This window comes from Mustela lutreola, chromosome 3 (assembly GCF_030435805.1).
Source record: "Mustela lutreola isolate mMusLut2 chromosome 3, mMusLut2.pri, whole genome shotgun sequence".
NCBI lineage: Eukaryota > Metazoa > Chordata > Mammalia > Carnivora > Mustelidae > Mustela > Mustela lutreola.
The window spans coordinates 58,724,062-58,750,272 of NC_081292.1; the positions used below are offsets into that span (position 1 = coordinate 58,724,062).

At 35.1% G+C, this 26,211-nt stretch overlaps 1 protein-coding gene across 2 annotated transcripts in view; it reads right to left on the reverse strand.

Annotated features, from left to right (window-relative positions):
- Positions 1-9,296: 9,296 nt before the first annotated feature.
- Positions 9,297-26,211, reverse strand: part of CRISPLD1 (cysteine rich secretory protein LCCL domain containing 1) — a 42,384-nt gene continuing 25,469 nt past the window's right edge. For both annotated transcript variants that reach the window (XM_059166186.1, XM_059166187.1), the window contains 9 exons: positions 24,575-24,715; positions 24,338-24,398; positions 24,164-24,230; positions 23,827-23,957; positions 20,454-20,497; positions 20,288-20,360; positions 15,404-15,479; positions 11,751-11,881; positions 9,297-10,420 (listed from right to left, as the gene is read on the reverse strand). In XM_059166186.1, the coding sequence (XP_059022169.1) occupies positions 10,369-10,420; positions 11,751-11,881; positions 15,404-15,479; positions 20,288-20,360; positions 20,454-20,497; positions 23,827-23,957; positions 24,164-24,230; positions 24,338-24,398; positions 24,575-24,715 (776 nt within the window). In that variant the 3' untranslated portion in view covers positions 9,297-10,368. The remainder of the gene's footprint in view (positions 10,421-11,750; positions 11,882-15,403; positions 15,480-20,287; positions 20,361-20,453; positions 20,498-23,826; positions 23,958-24,163; positions 24,231-24,337; positions 24,399-24,574; positions 24,716-26,211) is intronic.

Sequence of the window (26,211 nt, forward strand, 5' to 3'; positions counted from 1 at the left end):
TAGCCAAAGAAACCCTGATTTAAAGATTTTATTTTTATTTATTTATTTGGCAGAGAGAGACATAGCAAGAGAGGGAACACAAGATCAGGGATCCTGATGAGGGGCTCAATCCCAAGACCCTGGGATCATGATCTGAGCCAAAGCCAGTCCCTTAACAGCTGAGCCACCCAGGTGCCTCAGAAACCCTGATTCATTCTGCAATATCTCCTAAAGGCTGTATACATTCAAAGTAGATCTTGCATTGCAATGGACTAATATTCCCTTAGTTAATCACAGGTGGGTCCACACCAGATCACATGCATCATTACTTCTTTTTTATATAAAGCAGTTAGTAGGTCAGACATTTCAAAGGATTACACTATTGCAACAAAGGAAAGGTATAGTGAAGAGCTGTCTTAGAATAATATGTGCCAGACATACATTAACCCCTAACTCTGTTGTATCTAACCTACACAAGTCTCCAAAACAGATGCACATACATTTCTTTTTGACATTACAGACAAAGGAACCTGTCCAGGTGCTTAATCTCTTCTACATTCTTCCTGTTTTTATTTTTGTGTTTACCTAACTCTATTAATTTTGAGTATTTCAGACTCCCACCTAATTTAGCAATCACAAACTGATCCCCTCCATTTTTTGATCTTCCAAATTTTGGATTCCCCCAATGCCTAGAAATTATGAAAGAAAAACTTGATGACTCTTTGACTTTTGGTTCTAAGTATATGACCTACTGGTGTGACTGTAACAGCCCTGTTTCAGTTTGGCATCAACCGAATGAATGGAGGATTATTCTTTAAGTATAGTTAGATATTTAAAATAGCCTTTACTATTTACAACAGTATGATGAATATTTGCAGCTGATAGAGAGCTAGAAACTAAGTGAGAATATTATATAAGTTCAGTTCACAACTCAAATATGTTTCAAATATGTTGAAAAACATATTTGCTAAGCTATTCTTTTTGGTACAGCTACAACTTGTTGCCCATTTATATCAAGTACTTCATGGTGATATAGTTTATACATTTATGTCACCAAAGTCCTATTTAGATGGACTATGCTTTATCTTATAACAGGAGATAGAAAAAGAAAAGGAGCTCTTAAAGAACTCTGCCTAAAGACATGTATGGGAGGGGTAGGGACATAGTAGAACATCACACAGTGCATACGACATATGATTTCAGGTCATAGGCCCTAGGGATACAATTGGTCCAGTTTAATAAAAAAGATAGAAATAATGGTAGCAGAAACTGCAATTTTGATCAAAAGCAAAAACATAGGGTATTCAACATTATATTTGTGTTTATCAGCTTGGACTACTAAATTGACAAAAACTGATTTTTTACACTGAAAACATAAAGATCTGAGACTAATTGGAAAAATTTTAAAATATGAGTAGTAAAGCACACCAAACATTAAAATATATTATAAAAACAAATAATAAAACATGTTAGTATTGGCTAATATCCAGATAATCAGAAGACAGCAATCGATCAGAAGACAGAAGCAATAGATGTATCAAATATTTATAGAAATATAGTTCAAATATAGCACCATTTTAAATTTATATAGAAAAGATTAATCAAAAACAGTGTTACAAAAAATGGATAGCCATTTGGAAAAATATAGCTGAATTTCTTCTTCCCTCAGGCCTCACATCAAAATAAATTTTAGACTGATTCAGCATTTTAACATAATAAATTAAAACTTTCATGTGCTTGAAGAAAACACTAAAGATATTTTTAATACATGCTTAGAGTAAAATGACCCTTCTAAGCAGATGACACAAAATTCAAAAATCATTAAGGAAAAGATCTGATAAATATAGCAACATACAAATACAAAGTTTAAAAATGACTGACAAAAGTGGTTTAAAGTAATAAGGAAGTGTTAATTTAATTAGAGTAGCATGTTATGAGTTCACATGCAAATATGTACAAATTCATAAATACATACAAAGACATGTATATCTAGGATTGTAAATGCATAAAAACTTAGTTGAATTTATAAAGGGAAACCGGAGGCCAGAGTAATATATTTTTCATCATATATCTTTCAAACTTCTATACACTTTTTCATTATCATCATGGGTTACATTAACTCTTCTGAACAAAATGCAATTTATAAAAATAAACATGTGACCTTCTGGTTCCAGCCATACTAAAATAGCTTGTTTTGGACTAATCCTCCAGCACAAAACATCTATAAAAGCTGGAAAATTTTATAAAGCATGGATTTGAAGGTTTTGGAAAGCATCCAATGTAGAAAGGGCTTAAAGAGCTAATCTCCTTGAGAAAAGGGAATGTATAAAATGTGAGATTCATATTCTTTCTGGCATTCCTTGTTCACTAAAGTCATTTTCCATTATCAGACAAAGGAAATAGAACATAGGCAGGAAGTGCAAGTCTTGCTGCACTGAGCAGAATGACGGCAGATTTTGAGGCTCCCGTACTGTCTGCCAATTTAAAGGACAAACACCAGAGGAGAAGGGAACCCCACAGATAGAGTTCAAAAATTAGTATACAAATCTCCCCTAAATCATTGGCTGACTTCTAAACTGCACTCAGAGAGTAAGCCTTAGAAAAATCTTTTTAAGTCTTAGTAGAGACAGCATGTGGGACACTGAAATGCTAAAGCAGAGATCACAGCAGCCACATGGTATTGGGAGAACAGCTGGAGTTCAAACCACGCCAAGGTGGGTGACTTTGGTTAAGACCCAAAGCTTTAATCTGAGACCCCAGAAAGACAATGCTATAATATTAAGGGCTATACCTTAGGAATAAAGACAAAAAGAAAATAGCTCTAACAATGACTAAAACCAAGTTTTAATAGGACCAAGGGGATCCACTAGTCCTCTGGCTGTTTTTCAAAAGAAAATTTAGCCCACCTGGAGGAAGACAACATCATTTTGAATTTCTACAATTTTGATCCAGTTCAAAGTATGAGGCATGCCAAAGGAAAATAAACAAATGACCAAAAATCAAAGAAAAATAAAGAAAAAGAGAAATCTATAGGTGATTTCAATATTTTAGTTACTTGTTATTAGCTAGGTTGCCAAAAAATAAAGAGAAAGAGAAAAATAATTTTTTAAAGATTTTATTTATTTATTTGACAGATGGAGATCACAAGTAGGCAGAGAGGCAGGCAGACAGAGAGGAGGAAGCAGGCTCCCCGCTGAGCAGAGAGCCCGATGCAGGGCTCGATCCCAGGATCCTGGGATCATGACCTGAGCCGAAGGCAGAGGCTTTAACCCACCGAGCCACCCAGGTGCCCCGAGAAAGAGAAAATTTTAAGAGCAGCCAAAGAAAATCACACCTTGCTTACAAAGGAGAACCAAAAGAAAAAAAAATTAAAACTTACAACTTAAGGATCATCATTAGTATGGGAGGTTGAAGACAATGGAGTATCTTTAAAGTGATCAAATAGAAAAAGACAATTCACTTAGAATTCTAACTAAAATATCCTTAAAAAATGAGCAAATACACAACCAGTAGGCTTCACTACAGGATATGATAAGATAGTTCCTCACACTGAATAAATATAACACTATATGGAAACATAGAACATCAGAAGTAATGACAAACATTGGAAAAGGTAAATGCAAATGAATACTGACTACTTTAATGAACAACAATAATGTCTTCTAAAGCAGATCACAAATATAGAAGTAAGATTTAGCACAACGGAAGAACAAAAGGCAGGAATGGGGTAAACAGCATGAAATTGTTTGAAGGTGCTTGCTCTGAGAAGTGACAAAAGTGCTAATTTAAAGGTAGACAGTAATACATAAAAATGCAAATTACATTCTCTAGAAACTACTTAATGGAAAAGGCAAAAATTGGAACAATGAAAATCAACTTTAAAAAACATTTAGAAAAGAGTCAAGAGCCAGCATGGCACTCTCCTGCCCTACTATTCAACTGCAAACCCAACAGGAAGTTGCAAGCCCATGTTATTTTAGCTACTTCTTCATTACACAGCAGGAGGAGAAGATTCTTCTCTCCTCCTACCACAACCCAACTAACGACAGACAGTCCCAGCTCTGCCCATGAAAACCCCCTCCTGTATGAACTCCCAGTTTACTCCAATGGACCTTTTGTTTATAACAGCCCTCACAATTTCCTCCTTTCTTCTACAAAAAAGTGTTCCGCTCCTTTGTTCTGAGGACTTGTCTATGGTTTTCCTGTAGCTGGCTTGACCCATATTGCAGATATGGGTCTTGACCCATATTGCAGATATGGGCTCTGCTATTCCCAAAATAAACCTTTTTTTCTGGTAAAATAACTGGCAGTTGTATTTATTTATTTTGTCTCTTTTAAAGATTTATCTTTATCTTTATTGTTAATATTTATCTTTATTTATCTTTATATAATTTAAGATAAATTTTATAATTTATCTTTATCTTTATATAATAAATATATTTATCTTTATCCCATTTATTTATTTAGAGAGAGCTGTGGGGAGCGACTGAAGGAGAGGGAGAGAAAGTCTCAAGCAGGCACCCTGCTGAGCGTAGAACCCTACTTGGGCTCTACCTCACACCCTGAGATCACAACCTGGGCCAAAAAACAAAAAACGGAATCAATCAACTGTACCACTCAGGCACCCCAACTGGCAGTTTTATTATCAAGATTAACAGACTAATTAAATTAAACCTGATTCATCCAAAAGTAGACAAGAAAAGAGGAGTAAATGGATTGAGAACAAATGGAAAATATATACTAACCATAAGGGGTAAGTATATTTCAGAGCTGATCAAGGAAAAATATATAACCAAAGATGGAAAGAGCACACACAAACTTTATTGGACAATGAACACTTCTGACTTGTTTGCATGTGGGGGGGGACAGCCCTCTCACAACATGAGACTGATGAGAAGCAGACGGGGGAGGAGAAGACAAGGGAATATGAACAAGGGGCCAGGGGAAAGCACGAGGGACTTACATGCCTAAGTGATGTCCCTTAGGAGCCCCGTGGGGCATTTGTCTGGTTACTGGAAGCCTCCTCTGCAGTAGATGACTTCTTCAGGGCATGTGTTTATGACAAAAAATCTTCACACTTCATACTTATTCTGAAAAAAAGATATTTACATAAAGACATTGGACTGTCTATATACCTAACATAAAAGATGCTGGCTAGGGGAGGGGAAATAATTATTTAGAGCACAGAATCCAGAACCATATTTAACAGTTTGAATCCTGGCTCCAATATTTATTTTCTGGGTGATTTTGAGGAAGTTACTGTACTCCTCTTGTCATCCACAAAATGAACATGATAGTAACACTACTCTCCTCACAGGATTATTGTGGAATGTGTGAACTGAGGTAAAAACTAGTTATGACAATGCTGGCATAAATAAACACTATGTGAAAAGGGCTATTATTAGTACTATTTTTAAAAACCATTTGATAGGCTTCACTCTTTGCCTGGTTGCTTTGTAATGTCTTTGGGAGTATATATGTGGTAAAAGATGTATTTTACTTTTTAAAAAATAAGTTCTCATGCAACAACTAAATATACTCCTAAACTGACACATTTAAATGCCTAATTAGGTTTATTTCTTATTAGAGTGGTACTCACCCTTACATGTACAGTACTGGATTGCATTGCTATGACTGGATATTTTCTGAAGTTTGTAAGCACGTATTCAAAGTATTTAGGCATCAGGACTCTAACATTTGGTCTATGCTCTTACTCCTGGCTGTATCTCGGGGAAATATAGAAAATATGATTGGAAATATAAAGAATTTATTTGAAATTAGTCACAGCTCTATGTGACTTTGGCCAAGGTAGTGCATATTCCATTTTTTTTTTCATCAGCAAAGTGAGAGAATAAATGGTAATTAGATGAACTCTAAGTAATTCATCTAACACAGCAACAATCTGTAACAAATGTAAATATTTACGCACACATAAACTCAACACACAACATAGGCAGAGGTATTCCAACTATAGTTTTCAATGAAACCTAAGATTTTTTCTTTTGTTTTGTCGATTAAAACCATATCAAAGTTATAGGACAATTTCCAGCACATCTGTTCTGGATTATATTACCATAATTGTTTCCTTCCACTGAACATCTCAGCAGTACCAAAGCAATAAGCCAAGTAGGAGCAAAAATCTTATTATTAGGCAGTAACAACAGTCTCCAAATCTTTTCTTCCTGTACAGTAAAATACCTGAAGTCAAACACTTCTCGTGGAATTCTTCAAATTAAAATAAAGGTCATTTGTACTTAACAGCTATAAATGAACACTCACCTCTCAACTTAGCGCAAACACAGGATCTGGCTTATTTTTATTACTCAAAGTCCAGTCTGCACCCCATCTGGGTCTGAGCAGTGGAAGATAGAGCAGGCCATAGGCAGGGACTTCAGGGGAATGCACCTAGCTGCCAAGGTCCAGAATGCCCAAAACAGAGCTGCCTGTTCCCCCGCTGCCAGATCTCACAGGAGCTCCATAGTCTCCATCCAGGGCACTATAGAGTGTCTGCTGAGGCACCCTATAGTGCCCTGACTATAGAGACTTGACTCCCACAATGTCCTGTGCGCCCGCCCGGCACCTCGGGCTCACGTGGCCCTCCACACTAGAAATGAGGAAAGCAGCAGGAGGAACCATCAGCCCCACGAGGATGGCTGGCGAGGCTGGGGTGGCCCCTGTTAACCCAGGCCTAGAGTTCCAGGATACCTAAAGGAAGACGCTGGGACATTGAAATCTGCACCCGCGATTCGTGCTGACTTGGCACCCAGCTTCCTGAGATCTTCGAGAATCTGGGTGGCACAGAGCTAGGACAAGCCAAAGGCGCGAACATGTCCAGAACATCGGGAACTGCCAGGGTCCCTTCTCCACAACAGAAGTGCTAAAGCCGTGAAAACCAGATCTTGCAATATCTCAGGGCCAAACCTCGCGTGATCTCAGAAGCCCGGGCGGGTGGCTGGGGATAAAAGAAACGGAAGGCAGCTGTGAATTACAATTGCGGGACAGGCCTTACGTCAGCAGGACCTTATGGAGTATGATGTAATCACCTTTCCAGACTCAGAATCCACGAGAGAGAGGCCCTCCCCTAGTGCCTTTCAAAAATTCAAAGTGATCTAATTTAGGCCTGCAGTCTAACAAGTTAATGAAAGGATCACATTATTTGGCTAAACTATTTTTTCAGCTCCTGAAAATTATGGTGCCTGGGTTGAAATATCACCTCAGATAAGTGTTTTTAAAAATGTAAACAATGATTCTTTGTGCAGTAAATTAGTTTGAGCTTCAAATCTGAAGTTTGGTATGTTTTCAGAAATAACTGTTTGTTTTGCTCACTATAGTCTTCGAGAGTTTACAGTTCTTTTAAAAACATTTTAGAAATGCTAGAGAAGGCAGTATCTCGAAATATAATATTGAATAGAAAAGCATACATTATAATAAGCCAACTATCTAACAGATTAGGAGAGAAATCTTTTTGGAGAATTCTGCTTTGCTTGAAATACCCAGATCACTTTTATTAGATGCAGGACATTAAAGAAATAACACATGGTCTGGTAAACTTTAAAAGTTGAAATAATGTTAATATTAATACCATTTTATAAGCATTGACCTCTGTTTTAGATCCACATTTAGAATGTTTATCAATGATGGGGCGCCTGGGTGACTCAGTGGGTTAAGCCTCTGCCTTAGACTCAGGTCATGATCTCAGGCTCCTGGGATGAAGACCCGCATTGGGCTCAGTAGCGAGCCTGCTTCCCTCTCTCTCTCTCTGCCTGTCTCTCTGCCTTCTCCTGATCTCTCTGTCCAATAAATAAAATCTTTCAAAGAATGTTTATCAATGATCTATCTTCATTAGCTATAGTGTCTTCTGCTGTGATAATATGCAACAATATTCTTTTATGTCCTCAAGGGAAAAAAATTAAAGATTGTTGTAATATTCATTCAGCAATAATGACCAATCATTTATAGAATGTAAAAATCATTGAATCTCTTGGGTAAAGAGATAATGTCACAGTTCTCAAGGAGCTTATCACTAACTTTAAAGAACTAAATCTAATACAAGTCAAAAATCTAAAAATTGGTATGGTCAAATTAAAAGGACATATTAGAGAGCATTACTTAATTCTTACCAAGAGAATTGTAGGAAAATTCCTAGACGATTTCACATTAAGTGCTGATGGATCAGTAGTGTAGCATAGCAGATACATAGTTTCCCCAAGGTAAGTAACAAAAATGACTATAATTATATTAATAATAAGAACATATGTTTACCACAATCTATATGTGTGATGTCAAGTAGGATATACATCTCAGTTCTTAGAGCAATCCCTATGAGTTGTTATTCATCCCGTTTTTCAGGTGAGGTAATCAAAGTGTAGAAAGTTAAGAAACTTACTCAAGGCCATAATTTGTGTAGAAAGGATAGGTAAGCAATATGGAGCAAGACTAAGGAAGTTCATAAATGTTTTTATAAGATGATTTGTTTTTCTCAAATAATGGAAACTTATGGAAAAGTGTAATTCCAGTGAAAGATTTAAAGATAGATTAAAAAGGAACAGAAAGAAACAAAATGAGACTCCAACTGGAGACATTGTAATAGTACAGGAAATTGATGGTGAGTGTCTAAACTAGGGACAAATATGAGAGTCTTTATACTGACAAAAATAAAACTACTGGGGTGGGGGGAAAAATGGGGAGCCAAAGATGAATCTGAGTAAAGTTTACATTTCAATCATGCTATGTAAGAAGGTATAATGTGTCTTTTGGGAAAATAAAGTGTTCCCACAAATCTGCTTTAAATTTTGGTGTTTTTAATCTACAAATGCTTAAGTTTTGACTACCTATATTTTGAACCACTTAATTTCTGGCCAGTGCATGGTAAGTGGTCATAGTATTATTTTCTTTACCATTTGTTCCCCAGCAATGGTCTATATGAGCCTCTCCTTTATTGTTTTTCTATTATCCAGCTCTCTTGATTTTCCAGATCTCTGGCTATGACTTATCTCCCCCTTTTCTGCTCCTAAATACATAGTCATTTATTTTCTGAAAATATATGAAGTATTTACTGTCTTGTCAATTTTTTATAACTACTTTATATCTTTCAGATTCTATCCTCATTTTATTCCAATTTTCCCTTGATACAATGCTCCCAAATATATGATTGTCTCCTCTTTCATATACAAATAGCTACTCAAGTTGACTTTGCAGACTTCTGGTGTTGAGGATGTTATTTGTATTAATGTCAATAACCCAAATTTAAAAGACTTAAAATAATTTTGCTAATTTAAAATGATTTCTTGATCAAAATAAGGAAGGGACTAAAAATATTTTGAAACATGATTAATTTTAATATGTTTACAGGGAAAGAGTAAATCCACCAGCAAGAAAAAAAAATACCATAGTTAACATTTTACAGGTTTTTAGTCTCAAAGCACAATACATTTTTCATAGAAACAAATATATCACCATCATAGGTACCATAATATGGCAACATTTATAAACAAGGCCATTTACCATTAATAAAACCAGTGGCAATGGTGATACAATACATTAGTTTATCTTTGTTAAAATTTTTACTATTATACTTCCTGGCCTGCAGGAGTATTTGCCAGGATACAAAAGAAAAATGTGTGACCTCACTTTGAACAATACATAGAAAGCTCTGGCTGCCTTTGCTTAACCCTATATTTACTATATTATCACTAGGAATGTTTTCATACCACTACTCTACCATGGAACAATAGATCATTCCACTTACTATTAAAGCCATTCCCAAGGAATCAAATGTTTTAATAGATTCATTTGGAGATTAAGTAATTATTTTATACAAAATAAGAAGTACAATATCAGGACATAATATTTGATATGCCTAAACTTAACAGAGGAGAAAAACTATACCAGTATTAAGTGGAAAACAATTTCAGATTATTTGGAGTAGGTAATGGCAGAGTATTGAACTGGGGAAAAATGTGATAATATGGTTCCTCTCATTTTTTAAGAATTGATTATTTTTAAATGCACCAGATGATTTTCTGAAGTCCATTCACATTCACTGTTTAGATTCATTTTATTAGTGGCATATACAAAGCACCATATAAAATAACATGTGAAATGTAGAACAATCATGACTATGTAATTAACTATAGAAATAACTGCTAAGAAAATATAGCAATATTTAACACAGGATTTCTAAAACCATTGCATATTCATTATTTTCCCATAGTTAATAATGTCCCATGTTTAATTTTTACAGAATTTATCAAGATTTATAATGCATTTGGTACTTTTTGGGGGGCTGAAAATAGTTGATATCTTCTGTACAGTAATGTTACAATTTTATACAAACTTCAGAAATATGGCATTGAATAGTCTTTATGATCCTCTTCCGAGTGTTCCATTTCACACAACAGCAAATACTCTGAATGCCTTTCCTCCTGGAGGATTCTGTAAACTGCAAAAAAATACAGAAAGTATATTGATGTCATCTCCACATATAATCCTCCAAATAAATCATGTTTATTTATGACAGTCAAGAAAGCAGCTCTATGAATCCAGATGGCCAGCTTTCTTAGGCTACTATAGTTTATAGTTATTGGAAAGCTTGAGTGAGGATGACATAATTCTTTAAATCTTGGTTGTATGCTGGGCGGCAAGTTTACTAAAATTTAAGGTGCACAGTGGTAATAATAGTATTTTATATGTAATGTAACAGATTCCAGATCACGTTTTCCTGTGTTACCACCTTTGATTTTAATAAAGCAGAGTTAGGCAGCTGTTATTCCATTTTATTGGGAGAATATTAAGATCCAGGTTTACAACTGACCAATGTGGTTAAAAGTTAACTGCAAGTTAAGAAGACAGTGATACTTAAATAATACTCTAGAGTACTATTATTTTTGAGTACCTACTATGAATTTCCCAGACCTATAACAGACACTAAATGCCAAGTTGTCTTTTTATTAAAAATGGCACTCAGATGGTTATGTGGAAGGCAATCTACCTTACATAGCACCATCCTTGGGGCCATTTATAGAAACTTAATTGTATATGTGAAACCTCCACTGGCAATTTTAAAGAATCCGGTAAATGTCTAAAAGTTGGGAACTTTTTTTTATCTATACAATATACATGAGAGTTAAGGTTTTTTCCCCAAGTACAAATGATTTGAAAAAATCACTATAGGTTCTTTGCTCTTAACTTTAATACTTGATAAAGTAAGTCAAACTAATTTTCCCAAGCCACTAAAATATATACTACTGATGGACTGAATAGTATAAGACCAGAAGACATTCATTTATGTCATACAAGGTATCCAACTTCTAATCAAAAAGAATTTGTTTTTTGTGAAAAATCAGACCATTCTTTAGCAAATACTTTGTCATATAAAAGGATTAGAGAAATATCCAGTGCCCTTCTCAACTAGAAATAATTACATATAAAAACTAATCTAGAAAATCCAAGAGGATGAAAGAAATTTCCTTATTATAAAATCAATTAACAAAAGAGTGATTCTGACTCGTAATCCGATATTCATGTTGATTTTTATAAGCCTGTAGGAGACAGACATCTCTGGTACTGCAGCTTTTCCCATCCCTGGATGACCAATTATTACACAGCGTGCAAAGGAAACACACTGGCACAGCCACAGAACTCCAAACCCATATTAAGGTGAGCTGGTTGTAAAGCAAGGGTAAAGGGGTATGTGTGTGTGTGTGTGTGTAAAGGAAGAGACTGTAAATATATAAAACACAAAATATATATGTATACAATTTAAAATTTACCTTTCTGAGAAGATTCCATTCTGAAAAGAAGCAGTGTAAGTCTTTCTTTTGTCCACAGGCATGACATCAACATAACCACCGTGATTTCGAACCACTCCAGCATGGACGGCTGCTCTGCAGATACTGGACAGCTGAAGGGACAAGGAAAAACCCATTGTTACTAGGAAATTCCTGCTGAACTTATCCAGTCTACTCTTGTATTGGACTGAAGTCGGTGACACCTGTTTCTATATGGACAATCAGCGGTTACAGGTTGATGGTTTGTGCATAAAGGAATGTTTCAAAAGTCACAGTCAAAGCCAATTCTGAGTGAGTCTGAGGCAGATCTTAAGCGTAGCTAGGACGGTAAATTCCCTTCACCATTAAATCTAACAGACACTTGCCTTTCCAAATAGCAGGCTTTGGCTATAGAGCAGCAATCAGATGCAAATTTACTCCTTTTATCTCTTGAAGGGCCCATTTATCATTCTCAAATTTCAGCTTTTGGGAGTCCCTACTGGAGCCACTCTTTTATGTTCCATTTTGACTTATAAACAAATCATAGATCTGTATGTCTTTACAGTCCCTTTTCCAAAATACAGGTGTGTATTAAATGGGGAGCTTTCTTCTATTAAGTAATGTAATCTACACACAGCAAATTTGCTCAAGAAGAAAAATATAAAGAACAATCATAGCTTCTTACCTATATTTGCAATGGTCTATCACTTTGGTTTGAATGGTCTGACGTGAAGTGCTAGGAAAGTGCTATGATTACACTGTACCAGTTATATAGTCTGAACTGAACTGGATTTCTATGGAAGAGAAAATTATTTTCAGGCCCAACACTTTAAAATGATTAACTATGGATTTCTAGAAGTTGGCTCTTTTCCTTTGTCCCCCTAAAGTCTTCTCCAGACTTTCACATTTGCTTTAATCCCAATGTTCTGCCAAAATTTGTCAGTAGCTACATACAGCCTGAGGAAATCCAAAAAAAATGAAACACTTGAACTGTTTCAGGATAAAACAATCCCCCTCATATCCGAGGGGTCTTTTCTGATCCCACTGGTGTGTTCCTTTTTTTTACCTCTATGCACATGTGAGCGACTTAATGTGCTTTTTAAGTTCACATAAGCATGTGCATCTTACATGACCTTGCTTTATTACTGTGCTCTGAACTTTGTGGCATCAGTCAGAACTTATTAGATCAGAGAGCCTGAATGCCAAGCTGTTTAATCCTTTTCATGTTTTTGCTATGTCACAAAATACCATATATCCAAAGCCTCGTATCCTTACTCCAAAGAGGCATTTTATTCAGTTTAAAGTCCCTCATTGTATTAATTTTATATCCAATATGGTTCATAACAGATGAAATTAAAAACAATTCTGTACACATTTCAGTATTTTTCTTGCTCTGTTAAAAGAGTATCATCAGCATTTTCCCCAAGGCAATAAAAGTGCTTAGATATAACACTCACTAAATCCAAGCACTTGATATGTTTTGAAACTACTGTTTTGCCCACAACTATGCAGTCAGCAGGCATTCCTATTTCAGTTCAAAGGTCAGAAGAGATTTTCTTTTTATACCCATGCTTCGTAAGAATTAATATATCATGAAAAGAAAAATAATTTATCTGTGAAAACAGTGGAATATTTTTAATGGATGCAGAAATTAACTTCATTTGTAACAAATGAGAAAAGTTCAAAGCAATAGAATGTACAAGTTGTAGCTATATAAACAGAGAGAGAGAGACAGAGAGACAGGGAGGGAGGAAGAGAAGATGTCTTTCCATATCTTGTATTTAAAGAGACAATGTATTTTGTAAGGGGTGGGAAGACTGGCAATTAATGCTTAAGTCTCCGACTCTGCACTAACCTCATAATAGTAATCTTTTTATTTCCAAGTTACTTTTAAACGGATCTACATAATAATACATAATCACCTATATTCATTGCACTAAGGAAGATAAAATGATCTCTAAAATGATTTCTAATAAAACATTAACTCTAGAAAAATAGACGGCTGATGGATATAGAAGTGTATAGGGTATTTTGAAAGATTTTCATGAGGCATGACAAAAATTTTTAGAAAAGTTTTGGTGTTTAAACAGGTAATCTAAAAAGAATAACTTCTTTTGAAATCTTTGATGATTTTAGATAGGTTTATTCATTTACACTTATTAATTTATTTTTTCAACAAATATTTTAAAGATATTTGCTTAATTTCTGATGTCCTGTGTGCTCTAAGTTTGTTAAGGCAGGATGTAATACTGTTTTGTTCACAGGCTGGCTCACATCAAATTGTTGATTAAAAAGCGATGCATGAATTGCCTAGCTGTCACCCTCAAGGAACTTCAAAATAATAAAAGAGGTGGAGAAACAATCCTAACACTAACAGAATCAGCTAACTGCTAAAAGGGGAAAAATAAAGTTATAGGGGCCAAAAGAAGGGTCACATTACAAATGTATGAGGAGATCCCCCAACACACTCCACAGAGAAAGTGGTAATAATTTAGGATGTGAAGAATGACCATGATTTTAGCAGACAGAAAGATAAGAAGAAAAGCACAAACATGAGGATCAGAAAGTTAGGATACCAGAAACACATTTAAGCTGTAGATAAGAATAGTGCAAAGCTGAAGCCTGGGAAGGACTCAGATGTGGAAAAAATCTCAGAGCTAATGCTGAACTTCAAAGAAACAAAAACAAAAACAAAAAAGCCTGGACCTCAATGAACTTACCAATAGAAATAAGGTGATCAATACTATTTCAGACCGCTTTTCATGAGCCTATTTCCATAGTATTTTATTGAATATGTATTTCAAAAGTGTATTATCTGAATTTGTTTTTGCATCTCTCTGGCTTAGAAACTGTAATGGTTTCTAAATGTCTGCCACATAAAATCTAAACTCATCAGCATGCTATCAGACTCTCCAAGGACATGTTTCAAGAGCCAGATCCCTCAATCCCTCAAATCAAATTGGCTGCAGGCCCTTTGTAATTCAATGCTCACCTGTTCAGAGACAAGCAAACTTATGTGTTATGCATGCATCTTACCTGCTGTTCCCTCCCCATCTTTGTAGATGCTGTTCATCCCACCTAGGTTGTGTCCCTAATCCAATTTACAACCCACACTTGAAAGGTGGCTCAAAGAGCACTTGTCCCTATGGAAGCCCTCCCAGTTAATAGTCCTTGTTCAACCCAGTAACGTTGTCCATTATAACATCCCCTCAAGTGGTTTCCTTCTGTATGTATTTTAATGTACTATCTGTTCTTGATTCTATGCTACTTTTTAAATGTTCCTTTGCCAGCAAAAGATATTGTTCATATACCTGATAATTTCTTAATTATCAAGTTTACACTATAAAATACTGAAGAACCAAAAGGAAGATTTAAAAAAGAAAAGTCAATTTTCCTTCAAATGACTCTGGACTATTTCCTATGTGTCTGATATACAACAAATGGGTAAGACATAAAAATTTAGTAAAAATAAATTATTATGCACTCATATGTGCATACGGATAGTCATTTTTCAGTGTTACTGCTGACTAGCTTCTCTGAGAATATGTATATCCACATAGAATCTGTTCCCTTATTCTATATATAAATGTACATGCATTAATGTGTGTACAAATATATACATGAATACTGAAAGTTGAATAAATTAAGATACTTACATCAGAATAAACTCGAGTTCCAATTACACGAGCATAATGCGGATTTGCCTGCATACAGTTACGAGGACAATAGACTCTGAAAAATATATATATAATACTAAGTAGCTGGTTACTTCAGTCATTCTCACTAATAAGACCACAAACAAGCATACATAACAGTTAACACCATTCTCGAACTTTCTCATCTTTTTTTCTTCTGAAATAGGTCCATTGTATAAGCCAGGCAGTAGATGCAATTGCTTCTGCTTAATTTACTCACTTCCAGCTTTTGGCACAAATGTGTTCTTTTCTTTTTTAACTTAGCCAAGAAGCTTTCTAATTTCTGGATTAACCAGAAAGAAACATCAGGGTGCATCCCTGAGTATCTGGGAATTGGTACCCAATGTGTCTGTAGAATTTAGTAAACAGGTAACTTGAAAAACATGACTCATTGCCTCATACTTCTTATAGTTTGTTTCTTCTATGTTCACATCTTTGGTATCTCGTCTAATTTCATGGTTTTACTCATGATTATAAATTGTTGGATTTCCAAATTTCTATCTCCAGTTAAGACTTCTTAATTCCAAATTTGTATGACCTATTGCTTATTCAATATCTCCACTTAACTCTTACAGTCATTTCAAACTTAAGTGGGTTTAAAACCAAATTCCTAAGCTCTTCCTCTGGCCCCCCAAATCTGTTCTTTCTGTAGGCTTCCTACAATAAAGGGTAACTCCATTACTCCAGGTGCTCAGGCCAGAATCTCTTAGTCTAGCCTTGATGCCTCTCTTTATCTCACACCTTACATTCAGTCCCTCAGCAATTTCTCTTGCTTGTATGTTACAATCATAGAATTCCTCAACACCTCAGTTACTATAACCCTAGACTTCATGGTATCTAGCTATTGGTTCTTCTATGACCTCCCTGCTTCCAACCTAGCCCCATCCACTCTTTTGTTCCCCCCACTTATATAAAAGCATACAAGTCCAGTCATATCATTCATCTGCTCCAAATACTCCAGTGGCTTTCCATCTCTTTCAGAATAAATGACAAGATCCTTACAATGATCAACAAGCCCTACATTTCTTGCCCCCCCACCATTACCTATCTGATCTCATATCCTCCTCTTCTACTTTCTCCCCCAGCTCCAGTCATACTTGGCTCATAGTTATTTCTTAAACATACAAAAAACAGGCTCTTCCTCAGGGCCTTTGCACTTCTCTTTCTCTGTGCCTAGAATATTCTTTCTCCAGATTTCCTATTGCCTTCCTCATAACTGATTGGCTTAGCTCACTTAATAACATATCCAAAAGCCCTTTATTTAAACATCCAATTAGATTTAAAAATCCAATTATCACTGTTCAATCAATCACGTGTTTAAAAACTCCACTCCAAGAGTTTAAGAAACTACCAAGTGGCACTTTTTTTTTTTTTTAAAAAAAGCAATGGACTCTTCAATTCACACACATGCACACATACACAAAGACACTTGTGTACTAAAAGGAAATTAAAAACTAAAACTGGAAAAAATTCATTTTAGTAAATAGTAAATCAGAATTTCAACAAAATGACTACACAAAAATCACTGTCTGATGAAAGAATCAATGATTTTCCTAAAAGCATTCTAAAGAAACATTTAATTGCTACTACCTTTACCAATTGAAGAAACTCCTTCTTAAAAAAGTTCTTAAGAGATAGCTGCATTTCTTATTTCTAAAATCTATATAACATTGTACACTTTAGAGTATACCTGTGAATTATAACTTCTAAAGTAGAACCATTTAAATATAAATAATAAATGAGTCCAAGTTTTTATAACTTTAAAGAGCTATTTTTATAAAAGATGCTATAGGGGATTTCTAGAGGAAGAAAGTTGTCCCCATTGGCTGAGATATTTTCCCCATGTGTTCCCCATCCTATGGCAGTAAAATCAAATCCTCTGCCTTTAGGATCACACTGAAGGCTCTACCTTGACTATATTTAGCACTTGGTTTGTGGAAGGCAAAGGTCAGAGCTCCAGACTGAGTTAGTATCTACTTAGGCAAGTTCAGGTCAAAGAAAGACTAACGGAGGTTTTTACTTGGTTGTGTTCTGATCTCTGGTTTTAATACCTTGTTACGTACTACTGAGAATGTAGATAGTGACCCGGTTGGCATTCCTTTATATACAATTTAGTTATAAGCTTTGAATAAAAATGTTAACACGTTTTAATGATACCTGCTTTTACATCTTGAACAATCAACAGGTTTCAAAGACTGTGTCATTTGTAGATATATGTAAGTCAGGATATGATTTCTGCCCTCCACCTCTGTGGAGGTCAGGAAAAAAAAAAAAAAAGGATTTCTAGTAACTCACACAAACACATGATATTTACAAGATTATGGAACTAAATAATAGAGACTTCTTATTTGGGGCTACTCTGCCTGCTACGGAACCTTTCAATGACACAATGGTACAGGTAAATATTGTTTCTTCATGCTCATCTTGAGCTAATTTCCTTTCATTTATTTGTTCTTGGCATTTTCTCCAGAATAGATTTATGTCTCAACTTATTTAAGTCATATGATATTCTGAAACAGATGTACCAACCACATGGTTCCTTAAAAGTTATAAAGTGTTATATAAATCATACCATTATAGCATAATTTGTGAAACTATTAAAAAATTGTATGAGAAAAAAAAAAGACAACACTTTGTTTCTCTAGTGTCTAAAAGAAAATGGTGGGGTGGGGGGGGCTTTCCTGACTACCTAAGGTCAAAATTATGTATATCATTACTTCAACCAAATTGTTATGTTGGTAACAGTAAAAGGTAAAATTAAATTTTTTAAAAAGATTTTATTTTTTTTATTTAGAGAAAGAGAGATAGAGAGAGTGCACGCACAAATGGGAGGGGGTAAAGGAAGAGAGAATCCCAAGCAGACTTCATGCTGAGTGCAAGGCTGAGTCTCAGGACCCTGAGATCATGACGTGAGCTGAAATCAAGAGTTGGATGCTTAACCAAATGCCCACCCAGTGCCCTGGTTAAATTTAATTTTAAAAATTTCTCTCATGGGGGAATATTTCCCCTCCCTGGAGTAACCAAATAAATAGGAAACATTTATTAACATTTCACTGGTTAAATTTAATTTTAAAAATTTCTCTCATGGGGGAATATTTCCCCTCCCTGGAGTAACCAAATAAATAGGAAACATTTATTAACATTTCACTTTAGTGATTTTTATTTTTTTTTTTTTAAGATTTTTATTTATTTACTTGACAGACAGAGATCACAAGTAGGCAGAGAGGCAGAGAGTGAGGAGGAAGCAGGCTCCCTGCTGAGCAGAGAGCCCGATGTGGGGCTCGATCCCAGGATGCTGGGATCATGACCTGAGCCGAAAGCAGAGGCTTTAACCCACTGAGCCACCCAGGAGCCCCAATGTGATTTTTATTTCTTTTGGAAAAATATTGCTAAATTATTCTGCAGATATTAAAATAACCATTTACTGAGTATCTACTAGAGGGATGCTTTATGCTGGGATGCTCTACAGAAATTATCCTCACTGTTTGGTCCTCATAAGCCTAGTCAAATGGCTGAGATAGAGCTTAGCATACTACAGTACACAGGGAGTATTTAATAGTATTCATAAATGGACAATTCTAAAATTTTTGTTTTTTCTATCATATGATAATGGCAAAATTTACCAGCTTCACCTACCTTAAGAAGTAGCATCACAATCTTTTATTACCTTATGAACAACCCATCTCATTCTTTAAGTAAAACACCACTTAAGTTTCAAAAGATTCAGTGACAAATCTTTTCCAAAACAAACTTTACCATAAAAAAGTAAGCTCCCTCAATTTTTAGTAATTACAGTTTATCAATTACAATTCTATCTCTAAATCTTATTATTGGCTTTTAGAATTAACATGTGATTACTTTGTATTAATGGAGGAAATGTGGATAGAAATAAGACTGGAAGTGAAGAGATCTATTTCATTTTTCCTATGTATGGTTATAACGTATGGCCATAATACTTCTAACAGTTTTCACCTTAGTGTGGTCAAAATAAATGAAGTACTTTTCATTATTGTATTATAGATAAACTCCATTATAATTTTTAAAAAGATAGTGTGCAAAAAATAATAAATAAAAGAAAGGCAGAAGATGGGTTTTTTGACTTAGCAATCACAATTAGATTTATCCAATTTAGAAACTGAATGGCAATGCTTAAAAATATGTTACATCATTATAGTTTTTGTGGTAACAATTTGTTATAGACTAACTGTGTCTCTCCAAATTCATACGTTGAAGCCATCTCCCAGTGTGACTGTATTTGGAGATGGGCCTTTATGAAGTTGATTAAGGTTAAATGAGATCATCAGGGTTAAGCCCTGATCCCAGGAAAGGAGAATCTTCTCTCTGTCTCTGCCTTTGCCCCTGTCTCTCTCTCTCCCGTTCCCTACGTCTCCTGCCCTGTGAGAACACAGAGAAAACGCAGCCATCTGCAACAAGGGGATAGGCTTCAGAAGAAACCAAACCTGCCCACACCTTGATCTTAATATTCCATCTTCCAGAATTAGGTGAAAATAAATTTCGACTTCTAACACCTCTTGTTATAGCACCTGAGCAGACTAAGACAGAAGTCTTCATAGCACATGTGAACATGCAGAATACATCCAGCAGCTCTGGTATTATGGAAGAGCCAAAAGCACTCTGGGCTTTGGAGAAAGCGCATGAGGAATGCCTAGAGTGCAGGTAGTTTTTGGTGACCCACCGCTCCCTATGGTTTCACAGCTCAAGACCATGTACATTTCAAAGCTTGCAGACAGCAGAGTTCCAGGCAAGAACAGTTATCAGAGAGTAAAAGCCCCAGCAATATATGTTCACTGGTCGAGAAGAATGAGAAAATTTAGAAAACATTACCTTGGGCAATGTGAAGCAGGCTTATGAAATGGACAGAGCTGTTCCACAGTTGTTTCACAAGTGACGGCCTGGACTGAAGAATTGAAACACAAAACAATAAACAAATCTTTGGCAACAATAACATGCAACATAGTCATAAGAAAATAAGATTTAAAAAAGGACTAACCTGTTACTTTAGAGACTGTGAAGGAATTAGCAGATTGATATTTGCTGAAGATAAAAACATAAACATGTCAGTCATTTTTTAGATGCATCATCAACATAATTCTTGGTATTATTTAGGTCTATGAATACTTTATTTCCTCTTAATTTGATTCTTATTTAAATATCCAAATAAGTAGTAGTATAAGAATACATCCTCTATTTTTTTTTTTTTTTAAGCTTTGGTCATGTTTTAAAAAATTTTTTCAATTTATTTATTTTCAGAAAAACAGTATTATTTTTTCACCACACCCAGTGCTCCAAGCAATCCATGCCTTCTATAATACCCACCACATGCTACCCCAACCTCCCACCCTCCCGCCACTTCAAACCCCTCAGATTGTTTTTCAGAGTCCATAGTCTCTTTTATGCTAAATCCATACTATCTTCAAGTATGAACCAAATCAATACAAACCAAATTAATCATTCTTGATATTAGAAAATGGTCTCTTCTCATGATCAGTCTCAAAATATACAAATAACAGCATAAAACCACACAGATTTATATCTATATGTTTCCTATTAAAATTAAAACTCTAGGGGCACCTGGGTGGCTCAGGATGTCTTCTTTGCAGAAATGGGTTAAGCTTCTGCCTTTGGCTCAGGTCATGATCCCAGGGTCCTGGGATCCAGCCCTGCATGGGGCTCTCGACTCAGCAGGGAGCCTGCTTCCCTTCCTCTCTCTGCCTGCCTCTCTGCCTACTTGTGATCTCTCTCTGTCATATAAATAAACAAAATCTTTTAAAAAAATTGAAACTCTAAATATATTAATCCCCTGTCACCATAGAACCAAACTATTTAATTTCTTACAATAGTAAATACAAGATAGTATTGTAAAAAGACTATTAAATCATAAGTATGTTAAAGGAATGTGTGTTATTCATTTTTGTCCCCACAAGTATATAATAAAATGTCTGTGATGAATGAATTCCTCCTTATTATATGCTTCATGAATCATTAAAAAGCAGGAATAGAAGAATAGGTATACCATTATATATCAAAATTTTAATTCGTTTATTTATACCCAAATTTTCAGAAAAAAAAATCTATTACAAAAGATAAACTTATTTGTAATAGTATTGGAATGACACACCTTCACATTTTAAAGATTTTTATTTATTTATTTATTTTTTTATTTATCAGAGAGGGTGGGGGGAGAGAGCGAGCACAGGCAGACAGAATGGCAGGCAGAGGCAGAGGGAGAAGCAGGCTTCCTGCTGAGCAAGGAGCCCGATGTGGGACTCCATCCCAGGATGCTGGGATCATGACCTGAGCCGAAGGCAGCTGCTTAACCAACTGAGCCACCCAGGCGTCCCACACCTTCACATTTTAAAAGAGTTTTCGTAATAAACATAATCAAAAACTAAGTTCATTCCATAGTTTGGCTATTGTGGACATTGCTGCTATAAATATTCGGGTGCACGTGCCCCTTTGGATCACTACGTTTGTATCTTTAGGGTAAATAACCAGTAGTGCAATTGCTGGGTCATAGGGCAGTTCTATTTTCAACATTTTGAGGAACCTCCATGCTGTTTTCCAGAGTGGCTGCACCAGCTTGCATTCCCACCAACAGTGTAGGAGGGTTCCCCTTTCTCCGTATCCTCGCCAGCATCTGTCATTTCCTGACTTGTTGATTTTAGCCATTCTGACTGGTGTGAGGTGATATCTCATTGTGGTTTTGATTTGTATTTCCCTGATGCCGAGTGATATGGAGCACTTTTTCATGTGTCTGTTGGCCATCTGGATGTCTTCTTTGCAGAAATGTCTGTTCATGTCCTCTGCCCATTTCTTGATTGGATTATTTGTTCTTTGGGTGTTGAGTTTGCTAAGTTCTTTATAGATTTTGGACTAGATGTCCATCAACAGATGAATGGATAAAGAAAATGTGGTATATATACATAATGGAATACTATGCAGCCATCAAAAGAAATGAAATCCTGCCATTTGCGACAACATGGATGGAACTAGAGCGTATCATGCTTAGCGAAATAAGTCAAGCGGAGAAAGACAACTATCATATCATCTCCCTGATATGAGGAAGTGGTGATGCAACATGGGGGCTTAAGTGGGTAGGAGAAGAATCAATGAAACAAGATGGGATTGGGAGGGAGACAAACCATAAGTGTCTCTTAATCTCACAAAACAAACTGAGGGTTGCTGGGGGGAGGGGGGTTGGGAGAAAGGGGTGGGGTTATGGACATTAGGGAGGGTATGTGCTTTGGTGAGTGCTGTGAAGTGTGTAAACCTGGCGATTCACAGACCTGTACCCCTGGGGATAAAAATATATGTTTATAAAAAATTTAAAAATTAAAAAAAAAAAAAGAAAAACTAAGTTCAAACAGAATAGTAAATAGGATAAATGTTGTTTAATCCAACACCCAGTATTTGGTTTACTAAAGGTAATAACTTCTATTATTCATTTAAGGTAATTAATAAATATCTGCTGAATTACTAAGCTAATCAATAAATGCTTCTATACAGCTTTTACTTAAGAGAGTAATTGCTAATGACTGAAAACTACAGATAAAGCCTTTAAACAAAATTATATACAGAGAATGTTATTCTACTGAATTTGCAAAGGTTTTTAATAAATTCTTATCATTATGAATTCTCTACTGTGGAGTTTCATGCAATTCTATAATTACAAAGAAAAGAAACTATGTCATATATCTTAGGAAGAGGCATTCCATATGAGGTTTAATGTTTGTTTTTTTTACATAGAAGTAGGATACTAACAAAGTTATTTCAGGTCAGATTTTTCTAATTTCTATAGAGTGTATATCAAAATATATAGTCTAAAATAATGCTTCATATATTTAATGTAAGAAACATTTCAAAATTTAATGCTTTTATGTTTAGTTAAATTATTTAGATGGACAAAAGTACATAATATATTACATATTTAGAGAACTTTTCAAAATGCTCTTTTACGTATTAATCGAATTTAGCTTATTAACAAAGTTACTGCTGCATGAAATAAACCATTTTCCATAAGCAGAGCAGGCAGAATATGCAAATCAATTAGACTTCTCTGGGGTATTTTCTTTTATGGCTGAAAAAAATCTGTTGCTTCACATCAAGAAAAACTGTAAATTTGTACATTCTCAGTCAAACTCCAGAAAATGTGGAGCTTTAGAATGTTCTTTATAAGTAAAACTGCTCAATTTTGAATTTACATACTTCAGCTCCTTTTCGTCGTCAGAAATTACTGAGCTCAAATGAGCCTTGACGATTACCAACTTCCACATAAATCCTTCTATGCTGGGCTCTGAAAGAATTTGTCAATTCATTATTACAATTTAAAATCATCCCATCCAAAAGATCATTTGTGTACTTACCCGATTGTTTGAATACCATTTCTATTGGATTTGATGAAATAATGTTTTCTTCCTTGTCTAGTGATATCTACCCAACCGCCATCATTGTCTATTATGCCATAATGAATTGCAGCTCTACAGATGCTGGATTGCTTGGAGAAAAAAGAAAGGAGAAAAGGACATTAAAATACCAAGAGTTCTCCATAGGATACGTCTAATAACTATTTACATGACTTTAAGTTAAACATATTTGAGCAAAATATCTGTATTTATATAAATTATTATTTTTGCATTTAAAAAAAATTAAATATTATGTAAAAAGATCCTATTCCCAAATGATGATATTTATAGTACTTACCATTTCATAGTGTACACTGCCAATAACTTTAGCTTTACTATCCAAACAGCCAGCCGGGCATTCATATCTAATGAAAGTAATTGAGAACAAAATTCAGTTTCTCTGAATGTCAGTGCAAAATGAAAAAAATCTCCTATTTTGTCAGGTAATTTTGAGAATAATAACAAATATTACCTATTGCAGGTTGTTCCTTTGCACTGATCTCTTAATCTTACTTCACAAGAAACAATTTGGGCTGAAAAAAGAAAAAATACAAAAATAATTTAGATAATGTAAAAGCTGCTATATTTCATCACATATAGTCTAATGTCAAGCTTCTGTCATTCTCAAACTGTCCCAATTAATAAAATAGAGTTGCATGTGCCATTTTTGTAAACTTTAAAATTTGTATAAATTATGCAGAGGTCTTACACATTTGCTGTGTGCTTATCACTTCATTTCTGTTACTATCATCTGCTCTTGTCTGAACGTGGGTGTCACGGACTTGTGACTGCTGCCGTTCAATTTCATTTGTTTCTTCTTCTCGAGGAGGATAATACCTGTCTGATCCTTCTGTTAGAGAGAATAGATTTAAGAAATATGAGCCCACCTTAAATGTACACAAATCATCAAATAATAACAAACCATTAGATGCCTGGGTAACATTTAAAACTAGAAAACTAAAAAAATCTGTAGATTTTTTGGCACAGGTGTTGGCTTAAGGTGGTGATCTTATCTACTGCATTGTAAATAAAATAAATGTATAAGGCTTTGAACTCTTGATTCATTTATGCTTCCATCTGGCTAACATTAAATAGAGTCATTTCTAAACTTGCTTTATATTTGAGCGTGGTATCAGTGATTGCCTTTCATAATAGAACCATGAAGTCTATACTGTGATCTAATGATGTAAGGGCTTGTGTATTTGAATTTGTTTTCCAAAATGAAATCATATTTTTAAGAGAATCACTTTTAAAATTTTCCAAAGGGTCACATTTAAAATTCTCCCAAAAAGAAATTCAGCTTAAAGAAGGCATGCCATGCCCTTCTAATTTACTACAATGTCAGTTTCCATGGAAATGTTTTTCTTTTTTAGAAGGAAATCCATTGTGCAGAAATTTAAACTTAACAATGGAGAATTTAATTTTTTTTTCCAGGTTGACATATCAAGGGTTTAACGGTGGCATAATGTGGAATGGTGTGTTATTTTCATGTATGTCCAAGAACTCAGAACCTAGAAAAGAAAGTATGAGTTCAGAGGAGAGTCAGTTTTAAATAAAATAGTGGTCACTGGTGGAGAAGCAAGTAGGTTGGAGGTTTAGAGATGGAGAAAATGGAAAAAAGACTCACACACAATGAAAATTGCTTCCAGGAATGAAAAACGGCTCATATACCAGAGTAAAATAAATCGTGACTTCTTGTCTGGTCATTATAGTAATGGGCACTCGGTCATCAGGGAAAAGACACATCTCTTATGAGTACTTAAAAGGAGCTGCATTAATTCATATTTTTTAAAACACAACCTACATTAATCTTCATTCAATCGTCATTAAGAAAAAAGTACAAGGGAATAGAAATGTTCACTGGGATGCCCAGAAAGAGTAGGATTTTCACAAAGCTTTATCATACAATTCTTCTCTTCATGTGCTGTAAGCAGGACATCAAATTTATATGTATATTTTAGCACATCAGATGCATTTCAGAGCACTACTTTTATAACAGTCTTACAATACTATGAGAGCTTTTATTATTGGTTGTTTGGGCCTGAGAATTCATATATTCTGCAATAAGGAGCACAGAATTAGTATATTTCTTTGAGCAGTTTCATGGATAGGTATTTTGGCAAAAACTCTTAAAGTGTTAAAAACTGTATTAGATTGCTAAATCCTTCAAAAATTAAGACACTTATAAAAATAATTCTAGTCAATAATATATTAAGGTGGCTTTTTTTTTAAAGATTTATTTATTTATTTATTTATTTGACACAAAGATAGAAAGAGAGAGCACAAGTAGACAGAGCAGCAGGCAGAGGGAGAGGAAGAAGCAGGCTCTCCATTGAGCAGGGAGCC